Source organism: Neofelis nebulosa, chromosome 4 (assembly GCF_028018385.1).
Source record: "Neofelis nebulosa isolate mNeoNeb1 chromosome 4, mNeoNeb1.pri, whole genome shotgun sequence".
NCBI lineage: Eukaryota > Metazoa > Chordata > Mammalia > Carnivora > Felidae > Neofelis > Neofelis nebulosa.
This window is the reverse complement of record NC_080785.1, coordinates 5,255,462-5,282,555: the sequence shown is the minus strand read 5'-3', so window position 1 is coordinate 5,282,555 and position 27,094 is coordinate 5,255,462. Positions and strand designations below refer to the sequence as shown.

General features: G+C 37.3%; 1 protein-coding gene across 18 annotated transcripts in view; it reads right to left on the bottom strand.

Moving 5' to 3' along the window:
- KMT2C (lysine methyltransferase 2C) overlaps positions 1 to 27,094 on the bottom strand; it is a 285,986-nt gene that overhangs the window by 128,228 nt on the left and 130,664 nt on the right. For all 18 annotated transcript variants that reach the window (XM_058723731.1, XM_058723732.1, XM_058723734.1 and 15 more), the window contains one exon: positions 1,216 to 1,378. In XM_058723731.1, the coding sequence (XP_058579714.1) occupies positions 1,216 to 1,378 (163 nt within the window). The remainder of the gene's footprint in view (positions 1 to 1,215; positions 1,379 to 27,094) is intronic.

Genomic DNA, 27,094 nt, shown 5'->3' with positions numbered 1-27,094 from the left:
CACCTCTGATGATGACTTCGCAGCTGGTGCACCTGCTTCGTGAAGCACCTCACTCTGTGGGGTCTTCGAATAAGTAACACCTGTGACAGGTGCTATGCATGAATGCTCTTTTTCTCCCAGACTTAAGTATATAATCGCAAACATATTTTAGACTTTAAATCCCTTATTCACCTACACACAATCTGACATTTCAGTTTGCCCTACCTATAATTTAGGTCTGTATAGTGATTAGGGATGATATGGTTATACATGTAAACACAAAATTATCTTAGCTGAAGATGAAATTATGGTATGGAGATTACGCAATCTAACTGTATTTGAGACTACTTAAGTTCAAGCCTGAGGTAGCTACATTTATGTTCCAGAGAGCTGGAAAAGATTTAATAAAATAGCTTTCACCAGTATTGCTAAGATATAGATAAAAGCTATCAATAAGGTAACTAACAGGTGACATAAAAAAGACGGAATAAAGTATCACAGGGATTTCACAATGAGACTGGAAATTGAATTTACTAGAGGAAAAAGTTCCAAAGCATACATGCTCATTGGAAATCCATATACTAAGAAAGAGGCAAGATTTAACAATAAAGATAGGAAAGAGTTGTAAGTTTCTGTTAAACAAATTTCAAACATTTAAACATTTTCACATAATTATAAAATACTGTTTGGAAAAGAAAGGAAACAAGGCAAAACTGAGGATTACAGATAATCAAGGAGGACTAACAGATTTCTATTACTGATTATCAGGGCTATACAACTACCAAGAATTTCAAAAGTGTTTGCTGATTCTACTCATGTCCATCCTGAAATAACACCTGAGTGAATCATCTTATAATTCTCTAAGTGGTTTTCTGGTGTAGAAGACACTGAATACTGTTTAACTTTTTAAATGACTTACTTTCTAGTACATAATAAGATACTGTATACTCAGTATTTCTACAGTGGTTTAAAGAAAAAAATTTTTTTTAATAAGAATTTAAAACAAGTAAACTGTCTTTGAAATTTTGAGGAAATACCTTTTGGACTTCAGTGACACTGGTGGTAAGAGATCCCCCCCCCCCCCCAAAAGATCACTAGGATCTAAAGATCCCTTAGATCATCAAGATTATGTAACTTTTAACACAAGCAGAGTAACATTTAGGGAACTTACAACATTTGTTATTTGAAGTAAATACACTGATAAATGTTTAAAAAGTATATCTGTAGCAAACTTACATCTCTCAGGAGCTTGGTCGATGTGCTCTGGACACAGAAGGAAGAAGTTCCTGAAGTCCTGGAAGGTACCAGCTCCAGCGGCACAAGGATAATGGTACATCTGGGTGCACTTGTCTTCACAGCATTTGATAGTGGCTCCAAGGTGCTTACAAAATGCACATCGCTGAAAGGGGCAAAGGGGAAAGAAATCTCTTTTAAAAACCTAGCAAAGGAGCATTCAAATGTGGGGCTAGGAAGGTATAGAAAAGTCTGTGTACATTACTAGTAAAACAACTTAAACCTCCATGATACTAAGTAAAAGATCTGTTAAAAATAATAAAATCTAAGACACTTAGTTGTGTGCTTGGTATAATACAGATTCATTCTTCCAGTCAAGTTTAGAAAGTGAGATTTCACTTTTTCCACTGATTTTTGTCAAAAACAACTAAAAATTTTTTAAATTAGTAGCATGATTGAAAAGGCAGGTGTCTAGTTGTGGGTTATTTTAACACTGAATCCCACCAACAAGCTAACAAAATGAATCCATACTGTTGGCAAAACCTCTTACTATTTTTTTTAAAACCTCTTACTATTTTCACCCTATCTAAAAATCAACATGAAATGAACCAACCACTCAGAGAACAAGTTAATGAGGGGCAACCGGCGGGCTAAAGGTACACATACAAATCTACACACTTCACTGTAACAATTAGTTTCAAATGTCTTAATAAGAACGGAGATGTGAAGAAAAACAAAGTCGTGTGAGTATCTCCTTCCCCTATTTCTACCTGCCTCTACTCTCTTGCTGGTGGTAAAGCAAAGCAAGTGAGCCCCCCAAAAGGACCACAGGGCAAGTGTAAGGCAAGTGAAAGCGTAGGAGGTCAGTACGAACTACCTACAACGCGGCAACGATTCAGCTTTCCCTGAGAATGATTAGTAAACTCTCCCTTCCTCCCCCTAAGATCATTCTGGGTACCATTTTCTTTATGGGTCTTTGCTGGGTGGCCTGCACCGTACAGTGGAAAATCTCTTTCTGCAGACGCCCAGCCATCTATCCCGTATAGGCTTCCATTTTAGCATTCATGCCACTGCATGAGAATCATTCACTTGTCTTCTCTTTCTCCCGGTCCAGGATCCTTAAGCAGAGGCACCAGACTACGCTACCTCTGCAGCTGTAGCACTGTGAACGCGGCTGGCCACAGAAAGGTCCTAATAAACAGGTGCTCGTATGCGCAGGCGCTAAATGGGACTCCACCGCTTAACCTCATTGGTAAGTGTGGTTCACGAACAGCCCAACAAACAACTGAAGCCAAATGGGGCACCGTAGGGTAAAACTGAGCCTCGTGAAACAGAGGAAGTTGGTACCATTACTAGGATGATCTTCACATGCTGATACACCTAGTCCACACTCTGCCAGTCTATCAGAGAACACCACCGTTTTACAATTATGATTAATTTAAGCATTTTATATAAGGTGCCATCAAATTCTTCCTTAAAACCATCAGTCCATGGCATTGCACCAATATAACAAAGTTCAGTGTCTCTTGATGATGAGTCTTCCACACATTCTGAATACAGTCAACAGATGTCTGTAGCTTCTAAGTAACTCATAAACACTACCTATCTTTGTGGCATTTCAGTTGTATGTCACGTCCACAAGTCCACAGACTAATACACATTTCAGTTCTCTTTTTATACTTAGAGGTGTTACCTTCATTGAAAGGAAGAAATAAAGCCTTAATTCTCTTCACTGATGAACTGTAACAACCAGCTTTTTCTAAACTTACTTTTATGTCATAACCTTTCAGGGTATCTGTTTAGTATATTAGCAGAACCTAGAGTTAACAACATGTGTAACATCTAAGTAGTCTGAGTATCCTTGTGTCATACTGGAAAGACCAAGAAAATGTGGAAGGAGGAAAGTGCATTTATGTGTCCAACTGATCATTAAAAATTTTTTATATTAACTCATAAACACAACAAAATAATTTCAGCTAAACTGCTAAAATCCGTTATTTTTATAGCATATGGCAAGTTGTACAGAGCCTTTTGCACTAAAAATAATTTTGGCAAATAAAATATAATGACTTTTATTTAAGTGCATAATAAGGAAACAAAATAATTTAAATTGATCCTTTTCCCAATGTCTATATCATTTTAGAAACATCAACATGTTCTCTTAATCACATTTGCAATGGAAAATATTACATGACATTAGCTAAACTACTATGAGAAGCTCTGGAATGTATCCAACATACTAATTTACAATAACATAAAGATAACAGGGAATAAAGGAAGGGAAATAAAATACTAACTGCATTTAAGTGAACGCTTCAAGCCCATCTGTTATAATTACATAGCTAATGAAAGACATTTGGCATTGAAAGAAAATGTATACTTTATATATATGCTGGAATAGATCTTTCTAAACCAAATAAAAAGCATTTGTGAAATTGTATAAAATATGAAAGAATAAATTTCCACAGGGAACTTCTCTAACATCAGCATTCTTGTACAATTCATATTAGAAGTGTAACAAATTATAAACTAAGTAACAATTACAAAGCTAATTAACATTTTGGGAGAGGGAGGTAAGAATAAATAGCTGTTAAGTGGTTTATCAACTGAACAATTTATTTGAATCAATATTTAAAACTCCTAAATAGCATTTTGTTTTTTCTACATTTCAATCATTAAAAAAGAAAAAGAGGAGAGGGAGAGAGAAAAAGAAAAGTGTTATAGTATCTTTTGACAACTGTCCAAGAACACATCCAAGAAGAAACTCTCAATTAGAGTTCACATTGCCAACTGTTAAGTCTGAGAAGCTTCCAAAACTTTTATTTCACTAGACTGAAATAAGAAAGGCTCTCTCAAAATAAATCTATAATACAAAACAGAACAGAATCAACAAAATTTCAGAGATTAAGGTTAAACATGAGTTATGAAACAGTAACATAAGACTTGAGGATATTCCAAAGCTTGTTCAATTAATTATCAAGTATTTACTCTGTATCAACTATGGCAATGGGATGAGTGCTCTAAGAAACATCAAATATTATCAAGTTTTCCATATATCAAACTTTTTGACCTTTACCCAATTTTTCTTCTTATAAGTCAGCTGGGGTCCTCCCAGAATGCAGAGTAAAGAATGAAGACAGAAAGGAAGAAAAACAGGTAAAATGACATGGGAAACTGATCCACAAAGTCCAATGTCTCTTTAGCAAGAGTACCAGAAGAAAATAGGATTATAATCAGAGAAATTACTCTAAAAGAAAATTTATAAAAATATCTAGTAATAAGAGCTAACATTTATTAAGCATAATTTCATTTAACAGGTGAGGGAGCTAAGCGAGTCCTTATCTCTGTTCCACTGATGTCTGTATCACTACAAAAGCACCGTCTCTTAATACCTGTCACATTGCCCTCTTAAATAGATAATACCCACTTTGGATTAAAATGGCTCACACTCAGAAATACTGGCAAAATTTTAAGATGATAAAGATAAAGAAAAAATTCTAATAGCCTCACAAAAAACAGGTCATCTACAAAGAAAGGAAAATCAGTCGTTACTTCTCACTAGCAATACTGAATGCAAAAACAAAGAAAAGCAGTATCTTCCGAGGTCTATAAAAAAATAATTTGAAGCTAAAATTTTAATACGTGCTAAGTTAACATTTAAGTCCATGGATAATAAATGTAAACAGGTTAAATTCCCAATTAAAAAACAGCAACTTTCAAAATATGCAAAACATATTTTGTATATACACATAAATTTTATTTACGTGTACGGGTGTGTGTACGTATATTCACACATGTATACACATGTTTGTGTGTATAGGAACGTGTGTGTGTGTGTGTGTGGCACAGTGACATACATAGGAACGTGTGTGTATGAGCACAGTGACACAGAAAATTCAAAAACAAAGAGCTGGAGGGAAAAGCACAAATATTATCAAAAAGAAAGCAGCTACAGCAAAGAAACCTGGATCCAAACCAAAAAGCAAAGGGCAAAGATAAAGTTCACATTAAAATAAGTCATATGTTAAAAATTCCAACAGAATAACAGTCATTAAAGTTTACATACCTAATATGAATTTCCTTGACATATAAAAGCAAAACTGAAATATGTATATGAATAAATTGGACTTTAATATAGCTCTCAGAAACAAAGCTATACACAGATATGAAATAATGATAAAGAATTCAGTAACAATCAAGTTTGATTCTAATTTACACACAGAAACACAGAGCTCCATAATCCCAAACTAGAGAATATATATTTAAATGTACACAGAATTCTTTTAAATTCATTAAAATGTCTATAAATTCAAAAATTCAAATATTTCCTATGTTGTATTCAAAAACGCAGGTGTGTCCTAACCCTAATACATTAGTAATTATGAATTCACAACATAAACTCAAAATCTATCCACCAGAAAATTTTAAATCAAAGGAAAAGAACATATTATTTTTGAAATGATTGAATAAGAAACATGTCAAAATCTTTGAGAAGTGGCAAATTTGGTTAAGAAAAAAAATAGAGCTTGAAAAATGCAAAACTCGAGACCAAAGAATAAAAATAAATGAAGCTAAATTTAAAAACTGGAGCCAGTAAGAATCAACATATAACGCATACGATTAGACATCTCAGGAAGTTAAACCCACCCTAATACCGCGTTTAGGAAGATATTATTAATGAGATTCAGGTCTCTACCAAAAGAATTAGTGCTTGCTTTAGAAAAATACGCTTAAAAGAGAACTGACTGAAATAAAAATCAATCTATCAAAACATTTTATATATAAATGGGCTTAAAGTAATGACTATCTTAATTAGTGATCTGTTGTTGTTCTGGCCCAGTTAATTATTCTGGTTTGTACACTATCAAACATACATTTCTGATTGAAACATCTGCTAAGGAAAGGAAAGGAAAGGAAAGGAAAGGAAAGGAAAGGAAAGGAAAGGAAAGGAAAGGAAAGGAAAGGAAAGGAAAGGAAAGGAAAGGAAAGGAAAGGAAAGGAAAGGAAAAAGGAAAAGGAAAAGAGGGAGAGAGAGAGAAGAAAGGAATTAAATAACATTACAAAATCAAAATTGTACATTACAAAATGGACATTGCTATGAATGAGATTTTTCTCCTGCCACTATCTTTCCTTTCTGACCCATCTTCCTCACTGCTGTCACAATGGTCTTTTTAAGGGGGTCCCTGATACCTCTGGATCAGGTCCAAAACTCCTCAATACGGCGTGTGTTAGGCACACTCGTAAAAAGCCTGCGTTCCCCACTCTCACCCCAAGATGTCTCACCCTAATCCAGAGACTGGTAAAGAAAATATGATGAAACATCATGCCAGCGATTATAGTATTTTACATGGCAAATGGATTTTTGCAGATGTGATTAAGGCTGCTAATCAATTGATGCTGAATTAATCAAGGAAGAGATTAGTCTATTCGAATTACACAATTCCTTTAAAAGCAGAGTTTTCTCCAGCTGGTGGCAGAAAGGAAAGTCAGAGAAACTCAAAGCCAGTGAGGATTCGCTACATCACTGCTGTCTTTGAAGACAAAAGGAGCCACATGCGAGGTGCAGGAGTGGCGGCTGTGAGCTGACGGCAACCCCAGGCCAAATGGCCAATAAAGAAATGGTGACCTCAGTCCTCCAACTGCACATAACTGAATTCTACCTGGACCTAAATGAGTTTAGAAGACTATTCTTCCTCAGGGCCTCTGCATAAGCACCCAGAATGGTAGACATCTTGTAGGACCCTAAGCAAAGAGCACCTTTGAGCCTGCCTAAGCCTCTGACCTACACAAGTGTGACCTCATAAACAGGGGCCGTTTCCAGCCATTAAATTTATGGTGATTTGTTATACAGCAATAGCTCACAAGGCCCTGTGGGTTAGGTCTCTGCCAAATCAGTAGCGTATTTTTAAGAAATTTTTTATAGAACACTTACATTACACAATGGCTTTACTCAAAACTATGAAACCAAAGAGTAAATATTTTAAGCCCGAACGTAGTAATGAAGCTACAAAACCTAAGATAGACTCTCCTGAGATGAGCATTTCCGAGCCAAGCATTCTGAGTACACAAACGTGCCCTCCATCAGTTGGGTCAAGGAAACAGTAAATTCTCTAATTGATAGCAACATGCATAAATCAGAAGCCCTAAACAAATACCCATGATAGCTATAATCTCCAACAGAACCATAAACAAAAACATGAATAACTTTGAGTACATAAAACTTTAAAACTTTTATATGGTGAAAACCATACTTATCTCAGGGAAAAAAATCAAGTGACCAAAAAAAATTTGTTTAAATAACCTGCAATTTGAATTACAAATGTCTGGTATCCCGGATATACAGAAGTAAAGCTTACAAGTTACAAAAATGAATACAAGCTAAAAATAGACAATGACATGTTACAGACTCACATAATTTAGGGAAGACACAAAGCTGGCCAATGAAACATAACCAGGCCAAGCACCTTATAAGAAATACTTTATTCAAGCCACCATTTTAGGTGGATACCATTCTATCGTTTTACAAATGAAGCTCAGTGATGTCAAATTCCTTGCCCACCCTTACAAAGCCAGGAAGTGAAAGAGGAATTGAATCTGAGGAATTCCTAATTAGTTCGATATGGATAATTAATGCAAATTCCACTAAGTGACTACAGGAACACACTGAATATTCTGTCTCGCTTACATCCTCACTCTCACTTAGGTTATAAGGAAAGGAGGTAGTCACTTTGGGATTTGAATTCCATAAAATATCAATCCTCACTGACTACCAAAAGAAATACACTGGAATGTACATAAAACACAATTCATAATACTCTCAAATTAAAAAGCCCCAATGCCCAACAGTAAAATGCATAAAGTCAGTACTCCGACAACAGAATACTCCTACCCAGCCATGAGAATAAAATGAATGACAATTACAACAATTTGGTTAGTTGCTGGTTTTACATAATGCTATGTAAAAAAAGAAAACAGTACTTATTGTATGAGTCCAGTTTTATAAAATGTAAAAACAGGCAACACTAATTTATAACATTATTAGTGATATTAATACTTGCCTTTGGGGGAGTGGAAAGCAGTGACCAAAAGGAGGCATGAATGGAATTTCTGGGGTGTTACTACTAGTTTCTCGAACCGAGCTCAGTTTATGGGAATTGATCTTAGGGGTGTTTTTAGAAATGTATGCCTATCATAAGTACATTTTGCTGTGTATGTATCATACTTCAGTAAAAAGATTTTGAGAAAATTAAAAGAACTTTAGGCAAAGACTGACTTGTCAAGGGAAAATATTTGCCCTTTTATTTCTCACATGAAATTCTATATACTAGTACCCCACCTGATGGTATAGATAGCTGGATTAAAGTTTATTCTTCTCCACTACCCCGTAGTATCTTAAGGTATCGGCTAAGAGAATCCTATGGATGAATGATGCACTGTAAATCTAATTCTAACATATTTGTCCTTAGCATGCCCCCTCCAAAAACAACAACAACAACAACAACAACAACAACAACAACAACAGACAGGAAAAGGGGGAAGGAAAAGGATGCCTATATCTACCACATAAACCGTCTATTATTTGGTTATTACTAAGAGCCCAAAGTGAGCAGTACATTATCAATCATGCTGTAACAATAAGACTGATTGAAAATTAGGATATGTGAAACATTTTAATTTCAACGTAAGTTTAACATGATTATTAGAGTTAGGAAGATAGCACGGTATATTCTAGAAGAGTTAAAAACTTCAAAAAGAATTTAAAAGCTTTTACAAGTATAAGTAAACACAAACATAGGATGATTAATGTTAACTGGATGCATTTAAATCATGTCCTTTAGGAACATAAGAACAGATATATTTGCATGCTCTTTGGTTCAAAGCTTTGATGTTGATTAGATTTAACCCACATTTAAAACTACCCAATAGAATGAGGGTATCCAAACAGAAGTTAAATTTATAAAAGTTAAATATATCCACACACAGAGTGAATACAGGTGAACCAGATTCTGGATGAATGAAACTCTTGTACCTGACTTTGGAAACCAAACTGTTTTCCACCTGTCTCACGGAGAAGTGACAGAGGAGACTTTCACTACTGCCCACTGACAACATGCTACTCCCCAAGGATGCACATTGGCAAACATTATTATCACAGAAGTAGCATCAGTAAAAATATTGACATAAACTAAAATGCTTGTAGCAGCTGAATGATGTCTCAACAGTATTTACATCATCACAGCAAATAGGGTCAAAAGATGATGGCAAAAAGCAATGAAAATATTAAATCTCATTACTGATCTACTAGCTTTAGATGTTTATTTGAATTTCTTTTATATTACTTATTTATTTTTAGTAATCTCTACACCGAATGTGGGGCTCACACTGGGGCTCAAACCCACAACCCCAAGATCAAGAGTCACCCGTTGCTTCGAGTGAGCCAGCCAGGCACCCCCTTTGGATTTCTTTTAAATTGATACACAAAATAAACAATAATTTTCCTTTTTCTTTCAGTAATTTTTTCAGTTAGAGAAAAAATTAACTAAATTTGAAAGAAGATACAATTATAGATTAGATAATGGAATAAACATTTTTTAGGGGTGCCTGGGTAGCTCAGTTGAATGACTATCTGACTTCGCCTCAGATTATGATCTCACGGTTTGCGGGTTTGAGCCCTGCATCAGGCTTTGCGCTGGTGGTGCAGAGCCTGCTTGGGATTCTCTCTCTCTTCCCCTCTTGTACACTCTCCCACTTGTACACTCATGCTCTCTCTCAAAATAAATAAGCTTAAAAAAATGTTTTAAGATACATTATAAAAACCTACTGAGTTAAACTGAAAAATAACAATATGAATGCGTGATTTTGAAAAATATCTTTCCTATGTGCAGTTTATTTTTGACCAGGAATCAAGATAATTCAGAGGAATGATAGTCTTTTAGAATATGTCGCCAGGACAACTGAATAGCCACATGGAAAACAAAGAACCTTGCACCTTATATCACACATGTAATTTAAGTATAAGATGAATGAATAACCTTAAGGTATCTTTGGAATATGAAATAATATTTTTATATAAAGCATACCAGGCATAATCCATGAAAGAAAACATTTACAAATTGACAAATGACAAACTTCATCAAAATTAAACCCTCTGCTCTTGAGAAAACAAGTCGCAAATGAGGCAAAAATATTCACAAAATACATCTCTAACAAATGCTTTCTATGAAGGATATACAAAGAACTCTTTTAACTCAACAATCAATTGGAAAAAGGGATGCATGCAAAAGATTTGAGCAGACACTTCCCAGAAGATATAAAATGGCAAGTAAGTACATAAGGATGTTCAATTTCAAGCAAACCTAAAAGGCAACCGACAGAATGGGAGAAGGTATTTGCAAAGGACATATCAGATAAAGGGTTAGTGCCCAAAATCTATAAAGAACTTATCGAACTCAACACCCAAAAAACAAATAACCCAGTGAAGAAATGGGCAAAAGACATGAATAGACACTTCTCCAAAAGACATCCAGATAGCCACCTGACACATGAAAAAAATGCTCAATATCACTCATCATCAGGGAAATACAAATCAAAACCACAATGAGATACCACCTCACACTCGTCAGAATGGCTAACATTAACAACTCAGGCAACAACAGATGTTGGCGAGGATGCGGAGAAAGACGATCTCTTTGGCACTGCTGGTGGGAATGCAAACTGGTGCAGCCACTCTGGAAAACAGTATGGAGGTTCCTCAAAAAATTAAAAATAGAACTACCCTACGACCCAGCAATTGCACTACTAGGTATTTATCCAAGGGATACAGGTATGCTGTTTCGAAGGGACATATGCGCCCTAATGTTTATAGCAGCACTATCGACAATAGCCAAAGTATGGAAAGAGCCCAAATGTGAATCGATGGATGAACGAATAAAGAAGATGTGGTATATATATATATATATATATATATATATATATATATATACATACACAACAGAGTATTACTCGGCAATCAAAAGGAATGAAATCTTGCCATTTGCAACTACAAGGATGGAACTAGAGGGTATTATGCTAAGCAAAATTAGTCAGTCAGAGAAAGGTAAATATCATATGACTTCATTCATATGAGGACTTTAAGACACAGATGAACCTAAGGGAAGGAAAGCAAAAATAATATAAAAACAGGGAGGGAGACAAAACATAAGAGACTCTTAAATATGGAGGACAGACAGAGGGTTACTGGATGGGTTGTGGGAAGCGGGATGGGCTAAATGGGTAAGGGGCATTAAGGAATCTACTCCTGAAGTCATTGTTGCACTATATGCTAACTTGGATGTAAATTTAAAAAAATAAAATTAAATAATAGAAAATAATAATAAATGAAAACACTAAAAAAAAAAAAATGTTCAATTTCACTTCTCATCAGGAAATACAAAAATCAAGCCCACAATGAAATATTATTAAACACCAACCAGAATGGCTGAAAGTTAGAAAACACTGACAATAACCAGTCCCAGAAAAATGGAGAGCAAATGGAATTCTCTCACATCTTACTGGTAGTATTAGAAAAATAGGCAAATACTTTTGAAGAAACTGTCAAACTATCTTCCAAAGTTAAACATACTTTCCAAGAAATCAGCAATTTCAGTTCTAATGATTTCCACAAGAAACCAAAAAGATACATCATATTGCATACATGTTCATAGCAGCTTTATAAATAATAGCCACACTGAGTAAGAAATCTTTCAGCTGGTGAATGGATGAATCTCAAACCACTGTGTTAAGGACAAAAGCCAGACAGGAAATATTTCCTACTATATGATTCTCTTCATATATTCATCTGGCAAAACTAAGGAAGAGGAGCAAATCAGTCACTGCTGGAGCTAGAATGACAAAGGGCCCTAAGAGAACACTTTGGGATGAAGGAAATAGTCTGTGTCTTGATTATGATAGTTACACATATGACTCTCACACAGAAAAAGAACCTCCAAATTTATTGGGTAATGAATCACAGACAGACTAGTATCAGAGTTAACTTTCTTAAAAATAAAACTTGTAGGGGCGCCTGGGTGGCGCAGTCGGTTAAGCGGCCGACTTCAGCCAGGTCACGATCTCGCGGTCCGTGAGTTCGAGCCCCGCGTCGGGCTCTGGGCTGATGGCTCGGAGCCCGGAGCCTGTTTCCGCTTCTGTGTCTCCCTCTCTCTCTGCCCCTCCCCCGTTCATGCTCTGTCTCTCTCTGTCCCAAAAATAAATAAAAAACGTTGAAAAAAAAAATTTTTTTTTAAAAATAAAACTTGTAAAATCTCAATTAAGTATACTGGCAGTCACTTATGAACAACTAAAAGCAAGATGGAATGGAAGGACATTTGATGCCTGGATGAAACACATCACTGGCTAAGATTTGTGTTTAAACATATTTTTAGCTAAGGGTATTTCCTCACGAGCACAGAAAGGGGGAGAGCGGGACCAGACCTCAAACAGAAAGCTGCAGTCTTACTGAGGCGAGAAGACAGAGGACATCCTCAATGCTAGAGAGAAAGGAAACTGAGGGAAACCCTTGAAAGGAGGGAGCACCCAGATCAGAATAAACTCCTACACTTTTCTTGTACCCCTAAAATGTACCTTCACAGAGAGGCTCTGAGCAGCTCAAGGAAAGCACCACCTGAACTGCAAAAAGAACTCAGCACAGATTTCTGACGCCAAAGGCTGACATGATCTAGTCTGAAGTGTAAGTACAGCCATAATAAAAGTCTTCCAGAACACACCTTGCCATTGAACACAACAAGGTAAGAGAATCCAGTATTGGTAACCCATCACCTAAAATGTGCAGCCTACAATAAAATCCCTGCACATGTGAAAAGCCAAAAACAAGAACATGGGACCCATGATGAAGAAAAAAAGAATATTCAAACAGAAAATGCCAAGATGCAGAAAGACCTTAAAGCGGCTACTGGAAGCATGCTCGATAACATACAGAAAAGGCCGGTCACAGCCAGGAGCAGCGTAATCAAAGAGACGTGAGAATTATAAAGTGAAAACCCAATGGAAATTCTACAACTATGAATTGAGGTAAAAATGTCAACGGATGGGTTTAACAACAGATCGGATATGACAGAGAAAATGGTCAGTGACCTTGAAATTAAATGAATCATTTATCCATTCCGAGGAAGCTAAAATTATCGAAAAAGAAATTAACAGAACCTCCGTAACCAGTGGGACGACACCACTGGTAATAACATGCACGTAATTGAAGTTGCATGTAATTGAAGAGGAGACAGAAAATGGGACAGAAAAATAAGAAATAAAGGTCAAACTTTTTATAAACTTGGTGAAAAAAAATCAACTTACAGTTTTAAGAAGTTCAGTAAACCCCAAGCAGGAAGAATACAAAGAAAATCACACCTAGGCACATCCTAGTCAGACTGCTGAAAACCAAAGATAAAGAGAAAATCCTGAAAGCACCGAGAGAATAATCAGAACATTATATACATGGGAGTAACGCTACTAACGACACCTCATTTCTCATTAGAAACAACGGAAGACAGGAAATAATGCAAGAACCTCTAGTAAATGCTCCAAGGAGAACACATCGACCCAGAACTATGTATTCAGGGGGAAAACGTCTTCAAAACTGAATGCAGGCTTCCACCTCCAGACAAAATGAGGAGATTCACCTACATTTCACACACAGTACAGCCACAGACCTTGAATACAACACAGAAGACAAACACAAGAAGACGTTAAAAGGTAGAGAGACAGGGCACCCGGGTGGCTCAGTCTGTTGAACATCTGCCTCTTGATTTTAGCTCACGTCATGATCCCAGGGTCGTGGGATCGAGCCCTGAATGGGGCTCTGTGCTGAGCACTCACTGAGCTTGCTTATGATTCTTTCTCTCTTCACCTGCCCAACCCCACCCCTTAAATTAAGGAAAAAAAAAAAAAAAAAAAAAAAAAAAAAGGTACCCAGAAGGTGGCAGGCCACCTAGGGCCTCAGGCACCGAAGAATGAAAAAGTATAACTTCCCTAGGTTTACTTTCTGATTCGTATACAGAAGAGGAGGTGCTAAAGAAGCCAAGAACCAGAAACACTAACAGATACACAACAGAAAGAACCAAGAAATACCTGCTGTCTCTACCCAAAAGAGTGGGAAAGCAGCAGTCTAGCAAGACAGAAAACTGTTAGATGATGACCAACCTCTCTGAGCCAAAAGGAACCCAAATCCTACATCCATCAGCAAAAGCCAACGAGAACCCAGACACCCCCTCCCCCCATCAGACAGGGCAGTATCAGAGAAGGCTGGATTGAGAACCAGGACATTCATACCCACTGGACAGGAACAAGGCCTCCTCCTTCCATCGTATGAGCGGAGAGAAGGCAGGGAACCTGGAGCTGAACACCCACACAGTGAAAACGAGGTGTCCCTAACCCTATCCCTCCCCACTGGGGTGGTGGCAGGGGACACCCACTGGAGAATTGGAACTTAAAGCACTGCCCACGGCTAACAAGCCCACCCTCCACTCCCACGGGAGTGTCAGTGGGGACCAACTGAAAAGCAAGAAACTTCTAAGCCAGGGTGATATCAGCAAAGCATAGAGGAGGGTCTATAAACTCTCTCCCTTGTGCAGTAGTCACTAGAGGCCCCTCCCCTCACTGGAGTAACTTCCCACACACCTGGGAGTAACAAAGCAGTGTTGTGCCTTTTGTTATTTACCCCCAAAGCACCGTTTTGGCCAAAACCTGCTTCAGATAAAAGGGGGCGGAGTATTAAATATTATACAGAGTTTCATAATAGAATACTATACACATAAAGGGTTTAATCGAAAAATAACTTGTCATACCATAATAGAAACCATTTCAACAGGAATGAGAAAAGGCCATCAGTAAATATGAACATATATGTGACGACATGTACGTTACAGGTACTTCCCAAATACTTCAAAGTATATGTTATAAAACTGCCTCACCAAAAAATTATGAACAAGCTGGATGCAAATTAAAAAAAACATGAAGTTTCGACAAAGAAACAAAGTCTTGGCCAAGAAGTAGGAGACATCATGAAGAACAAATAACTCTAGAACTGAAAAATACACGTATGAGCACAAATAAAGAACTGAAAGGGCTTAACAACGGAACGGAGAGACTACCCAACTTGAACAACGGAGAAAATGGACTGATAATGATTTAAAATGACATCTTTACCATAAAGTAACTTTTTATTATGTATTTGGTCTATCTACATCTGGACTTTCCATCCTCTTCTAGCAATCTATTTATGAATCTAATGCCACGGTTGTAATTGTAGCTTTCCAGTATGTTTTTAACATCTGTAAGGGCTGCTACCCCTTTGTTTTTCTTTACTTTAAGGATGTTTACAGCTGTTTTTATTTTTATTTTTCCTATTGAAACTTAAATCTCAAAAAATCACATTAAGTTTACACATTAAGGAGACGTGCTTCTATTCTCTTTGCTTCTTTTATTATGAAACATCACACACATAGAGAAGTGTATTTTTATAATGTAAGCAATTATCTTTATATGTATTTTTAACTTTATTTTTGAGAGAGAGAAAGAGAGAGAAGGAGCGTGCATGTGCGCGCACAAGCAGGGGAGGGGCAGAGAGAGAGAGGGAGACGGAGAATTGAAGCAGGCTCCAGACTTCAAGCAATCAGTACTAAGCCTGACACAGGGCTCCAACTCACAGACTATGAGATCATGACCTGAGCCAAAGTTGGGACACTTAACCGACTGAGCCACCCAGGAGCCCCAATGTAAGGGATTATTAAGAGAGCATCTGTGTATCAACACATGGGGTGACATTAGGAATCCTGCGGGTGAAACCATTTATAGGATTATTCCAAACCTGTCCCCGTAGGTAAGCACTATTATGAGTTTTGTAGTAATTAATCTCTTGTTTTTCTTCACATATCTTAATTAGCTACATAATTTCTCTACACAGTATAATTTAGATATGTTTGTTTTGAACTGCATTCAAATGTAAGCATACTACGGGATTTTTTTGTGACTTAGCTTCAACCCAGCGTACCTTTGTGGGATGTACACTTGATTTCTGTACCTGTAGTTCATGCATTTTCATTGGATACACACATCACAACCTAATTACCAATAATTTACACTGCTTCCAGTTTGCAGCTATCATTAAAGTTTTTTAGTACTATCCTATACGTTCTCATACATGTATCCTGACATATATGTGCAAATATTTTTCTAAGGGGGAGTTCTCAAAGTGGGGTCTACAGACCTCTGAGGTGAATACATTCCTGATTTTCAAGGGACCCATGAGGCCAACGCTATGTTCATAATAAGACATTAGTTACCATTTTCATTCTGTTGATATTTGCATGTGGTACAAAAGCAATGGGGGGATAAAACTCCTGGTGCCTTTGCAGTAACCAAGGCAGCGGCACCAAACTGTACTAGCAGTCGTCACATTCCCAACTAGCTCTACAATTGCACTAAAAATAAATAATGTTGGTTTCATTTAAGAATATCACTGATAAAGGGGCGCCTGGGTGGCTCGGTCGATTAAGCGTCCAACTCTTGATTTCTGTTCAGGTCATGATCTCACAGTTTGTGAGGTTGAGCCCACACTGGGCTCTATGCTGGCAGCGTGGAGCCTGCTTGGGATTCTCACTCTCCCTCTCTCTCCCTGCCCTCCCCCTGCATGCAAACACACGTGCTCGCACGCAAGCTCTCTCTCTCACCCTCTCTCTCAAATAAACATTAAAAAAAGTTTAAAAAAAGAATTGTCACTAATGAAGCAGTAAAATTATTAAATTTCAAAATTTCAATCCATAAATACACATCCTTTAAATATTTGTGTGAGAAAATGGGAAATAAAGCATTAAGTCATTCTGCTGCACCAAAGTATGAAGGCTTTTCGGAGGAAAAGGCACTTCTGTGGTCATTTGATTGGTAAACTGAAATACCTGCTTTTTTCATGACACGCAATTTTTACCGGCAAAGAAAACTGACAAACACTGATCACTGAGGCTTGATTATTTGAAAAATATTCCTTCAAGAATGGATACAGTGAGCCTACCACTCCAAGGAAAACAACTGAGGATATTTATGGCCAATGACAACATTTAAAATACATATACCCACCATAGCAAGCTTGACTCCTTCCCAATACTTAGACTTTTCTAAGGAAATCAGGGTTACAATAACAAATGTGAATTTTGTTATTAAAATATGGCAGCAAACTTTTTCTGAAAAGCACAAGAAAACAAGTACTTTAGGGACATCTTTGCGGAATAAGAAGCAAAATCAAGGATATTATGTGGACTTAAGATATTGTCAAGGATAATATATCAAGGACAAGGATATTATCAAGGACTTATCTACCAAGAGAGAATACAAACTTTCATAAAATTTTTATAACTATTATTATTCAACTGTGGTAACAATGGAGTATGATTGGCGGGGGGAGGTACAGGCTACTCATGGAAAGAATGGAATTTGATTCTTTCATTTTGTTTAAAATTTTTTTTAATGTTTATTTGTTTTTTCAGAGGTGGGGCAGAGAGACAGGCAGACACAGAACTGAAGAAGGCTCCAAGCTCTAAGCTGTCAGCACAGAGCCCGATAAGGGGCTTGAACTCATGTACCTTGAGATCATGACCTGAGCCAAAGTTGGATGCTCAACCAACTGAGCCACCCAGGGGCCCCAAGAATAAAATCTGGAGGGAGGATAACGTTTCACTTTACTGGAGTACAAAGCTACTCTTCCCTATCCTCAAAATTGACAGTAAAATGTTTATGATACACAATGAAATTTTACAAATCCATCTTTTTCTTTAAGTTTTTTTTGAGAAAGAGAGAGAGAGCCTGCAAGCAGGGAAGGGGTGGAGAGAGGAAGAGAAATAGAGAATCCCAAGCAGGCTCCTCACTGTCAGCACAGAGCCTGATGCGGGGCTCAAATGCACAAAGCACAAGGTCATGACCTGAGCCAAAACCAAGAGTTGGACGCTAAACCGACTGAGTCACCCAGGTGCCCCTATGTATCCATCTTTGGAAAAAGTCTTTTCACACAGAGGTGCTGTCAAATACTGATATCGACACAGAAGCATATAATTTGTATCTCAGCATATTCATCTTTGAAAGGCATTTATTTAAAAAGCATTTATAAAATTTTATTAAAGTCTCTTGGTCTTTGCTTTTAACATGCCATTATACTGCAGAATAATCACTTTCAATAAAAAGGAGAGGCTGAAGCTTCTTAATTACCTAGTTAAATGGATTTTGAAATTTGAATATTTTCTTTGTGCTTACCTTGAGGTCCAAAAACTGTTACTGAACTGTAGTTTGAGTTTGGAAAAATATTTCTGTACCAAAATTATATGCGAATGGAGATGTTTCTGGTTATTTTACATTATGATGGCATGAAAAAGTGTATAAAGTAGCTTGACATTACTTCTGATTCAAACAACACTAACTGTTGTATAAATGACTTTACCACAATTTCCGTTTCACATAAAAGCTGTGCTTTGCCTTATAATTTTAGGTTGAACTCATCAGGAAACACTATTCAATTCTGCAGCAGAAGTTAACTTCCAAATCTATTCAGTATTTGACCACAGGCAAATCTTCTTACTCAGAAAAAAATCTGAATCCTAAATTCAAAAATTTGCAATAAAACTTTACCATTGCTGAGTCATCAAGCTGCTGCATGGTGGGGCATTTCCTTATTTTCAGCATCTAATTCTAACAAAAATTCCTAGAATTCAGATGTTGACATCCACAAGAGCAAACGAAACTCACCATTAACACTATTATTTTAATAAACCACAAGAGATTAAATGCAAAGTACCTGCTGATGAATAAATATAATGAATATGTGCAGGTTTTAAACACTATTAAGTTTTAACAAGTTGGTAAGTTTGTCCAACTAAACCCTTTTCCTGCTCCATACTTTTTAACCACTGTGAATTGTAACACATCTTAGCAGATTCCACTTCAGGTTGTACTGAAAGAGTGCTTTCTCAACTTCTTTGAAAATCTTTTCTCTGTAATTGTTTTATGCAGACAATTCATAAAACCTAAATCTTCCATCATTTCAAACAAATTCAGCATCAACCCCCCGGATCAACAACTGAGCAGTACTCTAACGTCTACTGACACACCAAGAGCCTAAGAAAACCACTAGAAATCATCTCATTTTTAAAATGATTATTGGTATTTCTCATAAAACTATTTTTTTTCTTTTAAAACTATTTTTGCTGGGGTGCCTGGGTGGCTCAGTTGGTGAAGCAGCCGACTTCGGCTTAGGTCATGGTCTCACAGTCCGTGGATTCAAGCCCCACGTCAGGCTCTGTGCTGACAGCTCAGAGCCTGGAGCCTGCTTCGGATTCTGTGTCTCCCTCTCTGTCTCTCTGCCCCTCCCCTGCTCTCCCTCTCTCACACACAAATAAATCAACATTTAAAAAAAAAAAAAAAAACCACCTATTTTTGCTGAAAGACTAAGTTTATTTCCCATGCACACAATTCTTTGCTGAAGTCAAAGATGATTTTAATTAACTCACCTCAGATAAATGGTTTTCTGTGCTTGGCTAACAAATGGGCCACTCAGAAACTTCTTTAGTTGAAGCCTCATTTTCATTTTTCACTTTTGTAAAGAATTCCTGCTGTGATGACATAGTCCATTTTAATTCATTGTCTTTTTTCTATCATTACTTTTCTGTGAGTTAGGGACAGTCTGATGAGTGCTCAGTCTGGTAATGTTGACATACACAGTATTCCCTTTGCTCAGCTACAGGGTCCCAGCATAATAAATATAACGCTTTGTTATCTAATTGGTAACAACAGAATTTTTTCCATTGTGCCTCAAAAGCACTACATATGAAGCCCTCTTTTCTCTTTTTGTCTTATCTTAACTTGCTAAGGATGCACCAGTAATAAAAGAAATAAATAAGACTCTGGGACAATACACGTGGCAATCAAACACTGATGAACTACACATAATCGTGACACTGTGATCTGTAGTCGGTCCACAGCAATGCAAAGCCTATGTGGTCTCTGCAGCCACAACTCAACTCAGCCAATGTGGTGCAACGGAAGCCTGGGTAACAGGCAAATTAATAAAACTTTACTTACGAACACAAAAACTTGGAATTTCGTATGTTATAAAAGATATTTTTGTTAACTATTTAAAAATGTAAAAACTATCTCTCCTGGTGGGCCATATAAACACAGGCAGTAGATTGGACTGATCCACAGGTCATAATTTGCTAACCTCTCATGCAGCCTTCGGGCATCCCAAATGAAAGTGTTAAATCCTACTTTTGTCTTCCCAGCTCTATGGACTGCCAGAATCTCTTCTCAGTTTTCCAGTCTCACACCTGGTCTTTTATGAACTCGATAAACGCCCCAAGGGGAAAGGTAAACATCAGGCTGGCCTCAAGGCTTAATCCCTCCCTCCGGGCTCTCACTCCCTTAAGTCCTCACGTTTCCGACAGTCCTCTAATGTTTTTTGATATTTCTTTGGAAAAATGTTTTATCCAACTCTTCTCGTTGTTTTCAGTGGGAGAAGTTTCTCTGCTCTATATGGAGGTGGAAGTGGTATTTGCTCTAGCAGATACTGAAACTTACTAGAAAGCTGTAATAACCATGGTGGTGTGATATTGTCACTAGGATATAGTAATATAAAAATCAATTAAAATAGAAAACTTAGAAACAATCTAGACATACTGAACACGGACTAGATGACAGAGTTAGATATCAAATGCCTGGAATAAAGAAGAGCGGTTTCAATAGATAATGGAGTAAAAACTTGCTGTCACTATGTGAGAGAAAGATGTTGGACTCCTCTATTACACAACACATGAAAATCGAAAAATGCTTACATGTTAGGGCAAAACTACAGAAATGCACTTTTGAAATATATTTTCAAGAACACATTAGAGAGATGCCTGTGTGGCCCAGTCGGTTAAGCATCCGACTTCGGCTCGGGTCATTCTCTCATGGTTCACGAGTTCAGGCCCCGCATCGGGCTCTGTGCGGACAGCTCAGAGCCTGGAGCCTGCTTCATATTTTGTGTCTCCCTCTCTCTCTCTCTGCTCCTCCTACACTCATGCATGTGCTCTCTCTCTCTTAAAAGTAAATAAAAACATTTAAAAATTTTTACAAAAACAGAACACATTAGAAGCTACTGTAGTGTTTTAATTTTTGAAATAATTAGTGTGGTTGAAAAGTCAACACTTTCTAAAGGGGTACAAAATGGAAAGTAGCCCTGTATAGAGCCACACAGGAGAAATTCCCTAGAGCCAAAGAATTTTACCAGTTTCCTATGTAGCCTTCAAAAGATATTTCTGTATATGTAAGTTCAGGTTATTTTCCACCCCCATCCCCACATTTTACATCAAAGAGACTCTTTATAGTATCAAAGAATACCACTCTCCATCACAAGGGTAAATTCATTTTCTTTAAATCAAACTTAATTTTAAAAGAAGATTAATTAACTATCTTTTCAAAAACAAGCATATCAAACCCTTAATTTTCTAAAACAGAAATCTCCAGTTTCCTCTCAGCTCCACACAACTTAATTCCTAAATAAAAACTTAAGAATCAAGTTGGCAGGACATAAGGAAACAAATACATCAATTTTTAGTTCTAGACATACTTAACAGCATTCCAAGGTCAAAACTTGGGTTTTCTTGCTGTATCCATACTTTGCACTTCGTATTCTACCAAAATAATCCATAATTGATCTTTGATGTCTTCCTTATAGCTTTGCATTTTAGACTGAAGAGATAATTCCTCACTGTGCAAAATGAAGAAACTGGGTAGAGAGAGGTAGCATGACTTGTTGAATAAGTCACATGAAATTAGCTAACAATCTCAGATAGAATAAGAAGTCAAGATTCCTGATTCCTGCCCATTAAATATAATAATTACTTTTTTTAATTCTTTTTTTTTTTTTGAGAGCATGAGTGGGGGTGGGGTGAAGGGAAGTGGGAGGGAGAGAGAGGAGGAAAAGGAGAGGAAGAGAGAGGAGGAAAAGGAGAGGAAGAGAGAGGAGGAAAAGGAGAGGAAGAGAGAGGAGGAAAAGAAGAGGGAGAGAGAGGAGGAAAAGGAGAGGGAGAGAGAGGTGGGAAAGAGAGAGAGGCAGACAGACAGACAATCCCAACCATGATCCATGGTCAGCACAGAGCCTGACGCAGGGCTTGATCTCACAACTGTTAGAGCATGACCTGAGCTGAAATACAGCCAGACATTCAACCAACTGAGCCACCCGGGCACCCCCATAATAATTATGTTTTATTTAGAAAATACCTTAGAAAACCTTATAATACAAAAACACCTTCGAAATCGTTGGCCATATGTCCTTAAATCTGTTAATCCAGACTCAGTAATTCCTAGTAAACTTCCTATAACTTTTATTCTATGTCATATCCATCTTTTCACTGGACTTCTTCCTCCGAACATTGACCAGGTCAATCCTGCACCTTCTTTTCGCCTCTTATTTAGCAGTTTGATTTGTTGTCACTGCTAGTTAGGAAAACTGTCTATGGTTCTAACCTTGACACTTAGTCCCAAAGAATTTTCATGGGGTTTAAGGCTCAGCATCTCCAAAACAAAACTCCTGATCTTCCCATATGCTCAGACTTGAAACTAGAGATATTTGTAACTCCGCTATCATCAAATATAACTCATTCTATCCGTAAAACATTCTGTCTTTAGGGGCGCCTGCGTGGCTCAGTTGGTTAAGTGTCCAACTTTGGCTCAGGTCATGATCTCACAGTTCGTGAGTTTGAGCCCCGCATCGGTCTCTGTGCCGACAGCTCAGAGCCTGGAGCCTGCTTAGGATTCTGTATCCCCCTCCCTCTCTCTCTGTCCCTCCACTACTCATGCTCTTTCTCAAAAATAAATAAAAACACTTAAAAAATAAAAAAAATAAAAATTCTATCTTTACATTTCACACATAATACCTAAATTCGGAAACTTACATTCATTGACCTTTACTTACAGCAGAAATCCTAAACATTTTTGTCTTCAAGTAAACCTCTCCAATTTAACAACAAAAGGCTGGGAGGGTTAAGATCTGTTAATCCTGCTCTTCTTCTTAAAAAACTTCATTAATAGAATTCATCAGCTTGGCATGCAAAACTAAGGACATTTCACATTCCCCATTAATTTCCCACCCTACTTACTTATTCTCCATTCTCATACATGTGACATTCTTCCAGAATCCACATGCCCCAAAACTGTGTTCAAGATGACCCTTAGTCTAAATTCCCTAGGTTAACCGGCTGGGTAAATTTACCCACCTTCCAAACACTATTTTAATCATTCCTACTTTTAAAATATTTTCAGGTTCCCTCAAATTAGGTTTCCAATAACAGACATTGTTCGTTAACAACAAAACCTTCATTCCACCTTCTTCCTTCCTAAAGATCTCAATTTTGTTTAGATATCCACTCTCTCTTAAGCAGCAATGTGCTTCAGGAGAAGTAGGCACCATCCATGGCCCCAGAGGACAATCACAGTCTAATCAAATGGTGGTTGCCCCAACACTTTTGCTGGTTATTGGTTTAAGATATAAACACAGGAGGTAATTCTGATTAATGAGATGTTAGAAGAAATCTGCTAGGGTAGAGAAAAGCATTTGAAAAGGTTTTAATTAAAATAATAATCAACAAAAGATTTTTTTTCCTGTCTCTGAATATTATCATGAGCGTATGATACTCAAAGCCCCTGCCCACTCTCATTGAACTGTGAGAACAATGGGACCACGGAAGAGCCCAATATTCTGTGGATGCACAACAGAAAGACAGAAAGACAGAAAGAACCTGGCAACTTGGCATCATGATGCCACTAAACTACCCATGACCCTAAGTGCTGACTTCCTACTGTGAAAAACCCAGCAACCAATAAGGTAGAATTCACAAAGCGTGACATCCAAATAAAAACTACCAGGTACACAAAGAAGCAAAAAATCACAGTCTAAACTAATAATCAATGAAAAAGGTGACCCAGTGGGTGCTTGGGTGGCTCAGCCAGTTAAGTGTTTGACTCTTGATTTCGACTCAGGTCATGAGCTCATGGTTCGTGAATTCGAGCCCCACATCGGGCTCTGCCCCTGTCCTGCTTGCTTTCTCTCTCCCTCTCCCTCTCTCTCTCTCAAAATAGATAAACTTAAATAAAAGAAGACCCAGAACTGACACAGATGTTAAAATTATGAAATAAGACATTAAAACAGTTCTTATAAGTGTATTAAATATGTTCACAAAGCTAAGGAAAGATAAAGAAGATATTAAAAAGACTCAAATCAAATTTCATAAGGCAAAAACATCTGATATGAAAACTACATTGAATATGATTAACAGATTAGAAATTACAGAAGAAAAGATAAGTGAAATTGAAGACATAAAAATAGAAACTAAAATGAAACACAAAGAAAAAAGTATTTTTTAAATGGGGAAATAAAAGCATTAGTATGCAGTAGGAAAACTTCAAATGGCGTAATATTAAGGTTACTGGAGTCCTCAAAAAAAAAGGGGAAAGATAGAAGGAACAGAAGAAATAGTCGAAGAAATAACTGGCAAAAACTGTTTTGTTTTAAGTTTTTTAAAGTTTTTATTTATTCTCAAAGAGAGAAAAAGAGTACAGGGGAGGGGCAGAGAGAGAACAGCACTCAGCCCAATAAATGCAGGGCTCCATCCTACGAACCATGAGATCATGACCTGAGCCAAAATCAAGAGCCAGATGACCAACTGAGCCAGCAACCCAGACACCCTGGCAAAAACATTCTAATCTTAATAAAAACCATAAACTCACAGATTCAAGAAGTTCAACAAATACCAACCACAAGAAACATGAAGAAAATCACACCAAGGCATAACATAATCAAATTGTCCAAAATCAGTGACAATATTCAAGGTACACAGGTAAACAGACATGTACAGAGAAACAATGATAAGGATGATGCCAAACAGTTCACCAGAAACAATACAAGCAAGAAGACTGTGGCACAACATCCTTAAAGTAATGGGAGGAGGGGTGCCTGGGTAGCTCAGTTGGTTAAGCACACGACTTAGGCTCACTCAGGTCATGATCTCACGGTTCATGGGTTCCAGGCCCGCATCGGGCTCTGTGATGACGGCTTGGAGCCTGGAGCCTGCTTCGGATTCTGTGTCTCCCTCTCTCTCTATGTCCCTTCTCTGCTCCTGCTCTGTGTGTGTGTGTGTCTCTCTCTCAAAAATAAACATTTAAAAAACAAAGTAATGGGAGGAAAAGTCAACTAGAATTCTGTATCTACCAAACATGTTTCAAAACTGAAGTGCAGACCTGCACTGCAAGAAAAGTTAAAGTATGTCTTCAGACACAAAGAAAATGATAGCAGGTGAAAATCTGGATCTCCACAAAGCAACAAAGAACATCAGAATTGATAATCACAGTGGTAACTACATATTTATTTTATTACTTAGTCTCTTTAAGAGAGAGTTGACTGCTTAATCAAAAATAACAATATCTTGTGGCATTTACAACACATGTAAAAGTCAAATGCATGACAGCAACAGCACAAAGTCCAGGAGAGGACAAATGGAAGGAAATGAAAGCACAGTTTTATTATATATAAAACTATACTATCACTGGAAGTAGACTATAAGTAAATGATATATACTATAAACCCTAAGGCAACCAAGAAAATAGCAAAACAGAGTTATAGGTAATAATCCAAAGAGGAGATAAAATGGAATCAGAGAATATGTTTAATCCAAAAGAATGCAAGAAAAAGGAAACAAAGAACAGACACAAATAAGAAAGGAAAAAAAAGGGGTGCCTGGGTGGCGCAGTCGGTTAAGCGTCCGACTTCAGCCAGGTCACGATCTCGCGGTCTGTGAGTTCGAGCCCCGCGTCAGGCTCTGGGCTGATGGCTCGGAGCCTGGAGCCTGTTTCTGATTCTGTGTCTCCCTCTCTCTCTGCCCCTCCCCCGTTCATGCTCTGTCTCTCTCTGTCCCAAAAATAAATAAAAAATGTTGAAAAAAAAAAATAAAAAAAAATAAAAAAAAAAAGAAAGGAAAAAAAAAAACAAAGGAAGACTTAATCACATTAAATGTACATGTCCTATAAATACTCCAATTATAAGGGCAGAGATTGTCAGGTTAGAATTTTAAAAAGCAAAACCACTGCCTGCAATAAATATACATTAAATACAAAGACATAAAGAGGTTAAAATAAAAGGATGGAATAAGATATATACCATGCTTACATTAGTCAAAAGAAAACTGGAGTGGTTATACTAACATAAGACAAAGTAAATTTCAGAGTTAAAGTATTTTTCTGTTACAGTCAAACATATTCTTACCAATATCTTTCCTCTGGTCAAAGTTACAAAGTTCTTCTATACAACCACTACAGCACTTATCACAGCCTCCCTATGGTGGGGAACATTCAACGATGTGTACTAAAATGCACCTACTACAGTTCTGAGGACAGAAATGTTAAAGTTGATATTCAATACAATTTTAGTACTGCACAGAAAAAGGGTTAACACAGCAATCCTAAGACTACTCTCCTTAGAAAGGCCTGTTTGCATGAACAACTCAGGCAACAACAGATGTTGGCAAGGATGCAGAGAAAGAGAATCTCTTTTGCCCTGCTGGTGGGAATGCAAACTGGTGCAGCCACTCTGGAAGACAATATGGAGGTTCCTCAAAAAATTAAAAACAGAACTACCCTATGACCCAGTAATTGCACTACTAGGTATTTATCCAAGGGATACAGGTGTGCTGTTTTAAAGGGGCACATGCACCCCACCCCAATGTTTATAGCAGCACTATCAACAACAGCCAAAGTATGGAAAGAGCCCAAATGTCCATCGATGGATGAATGGATAAAGAAGATATGGTATGTATAAAGAATG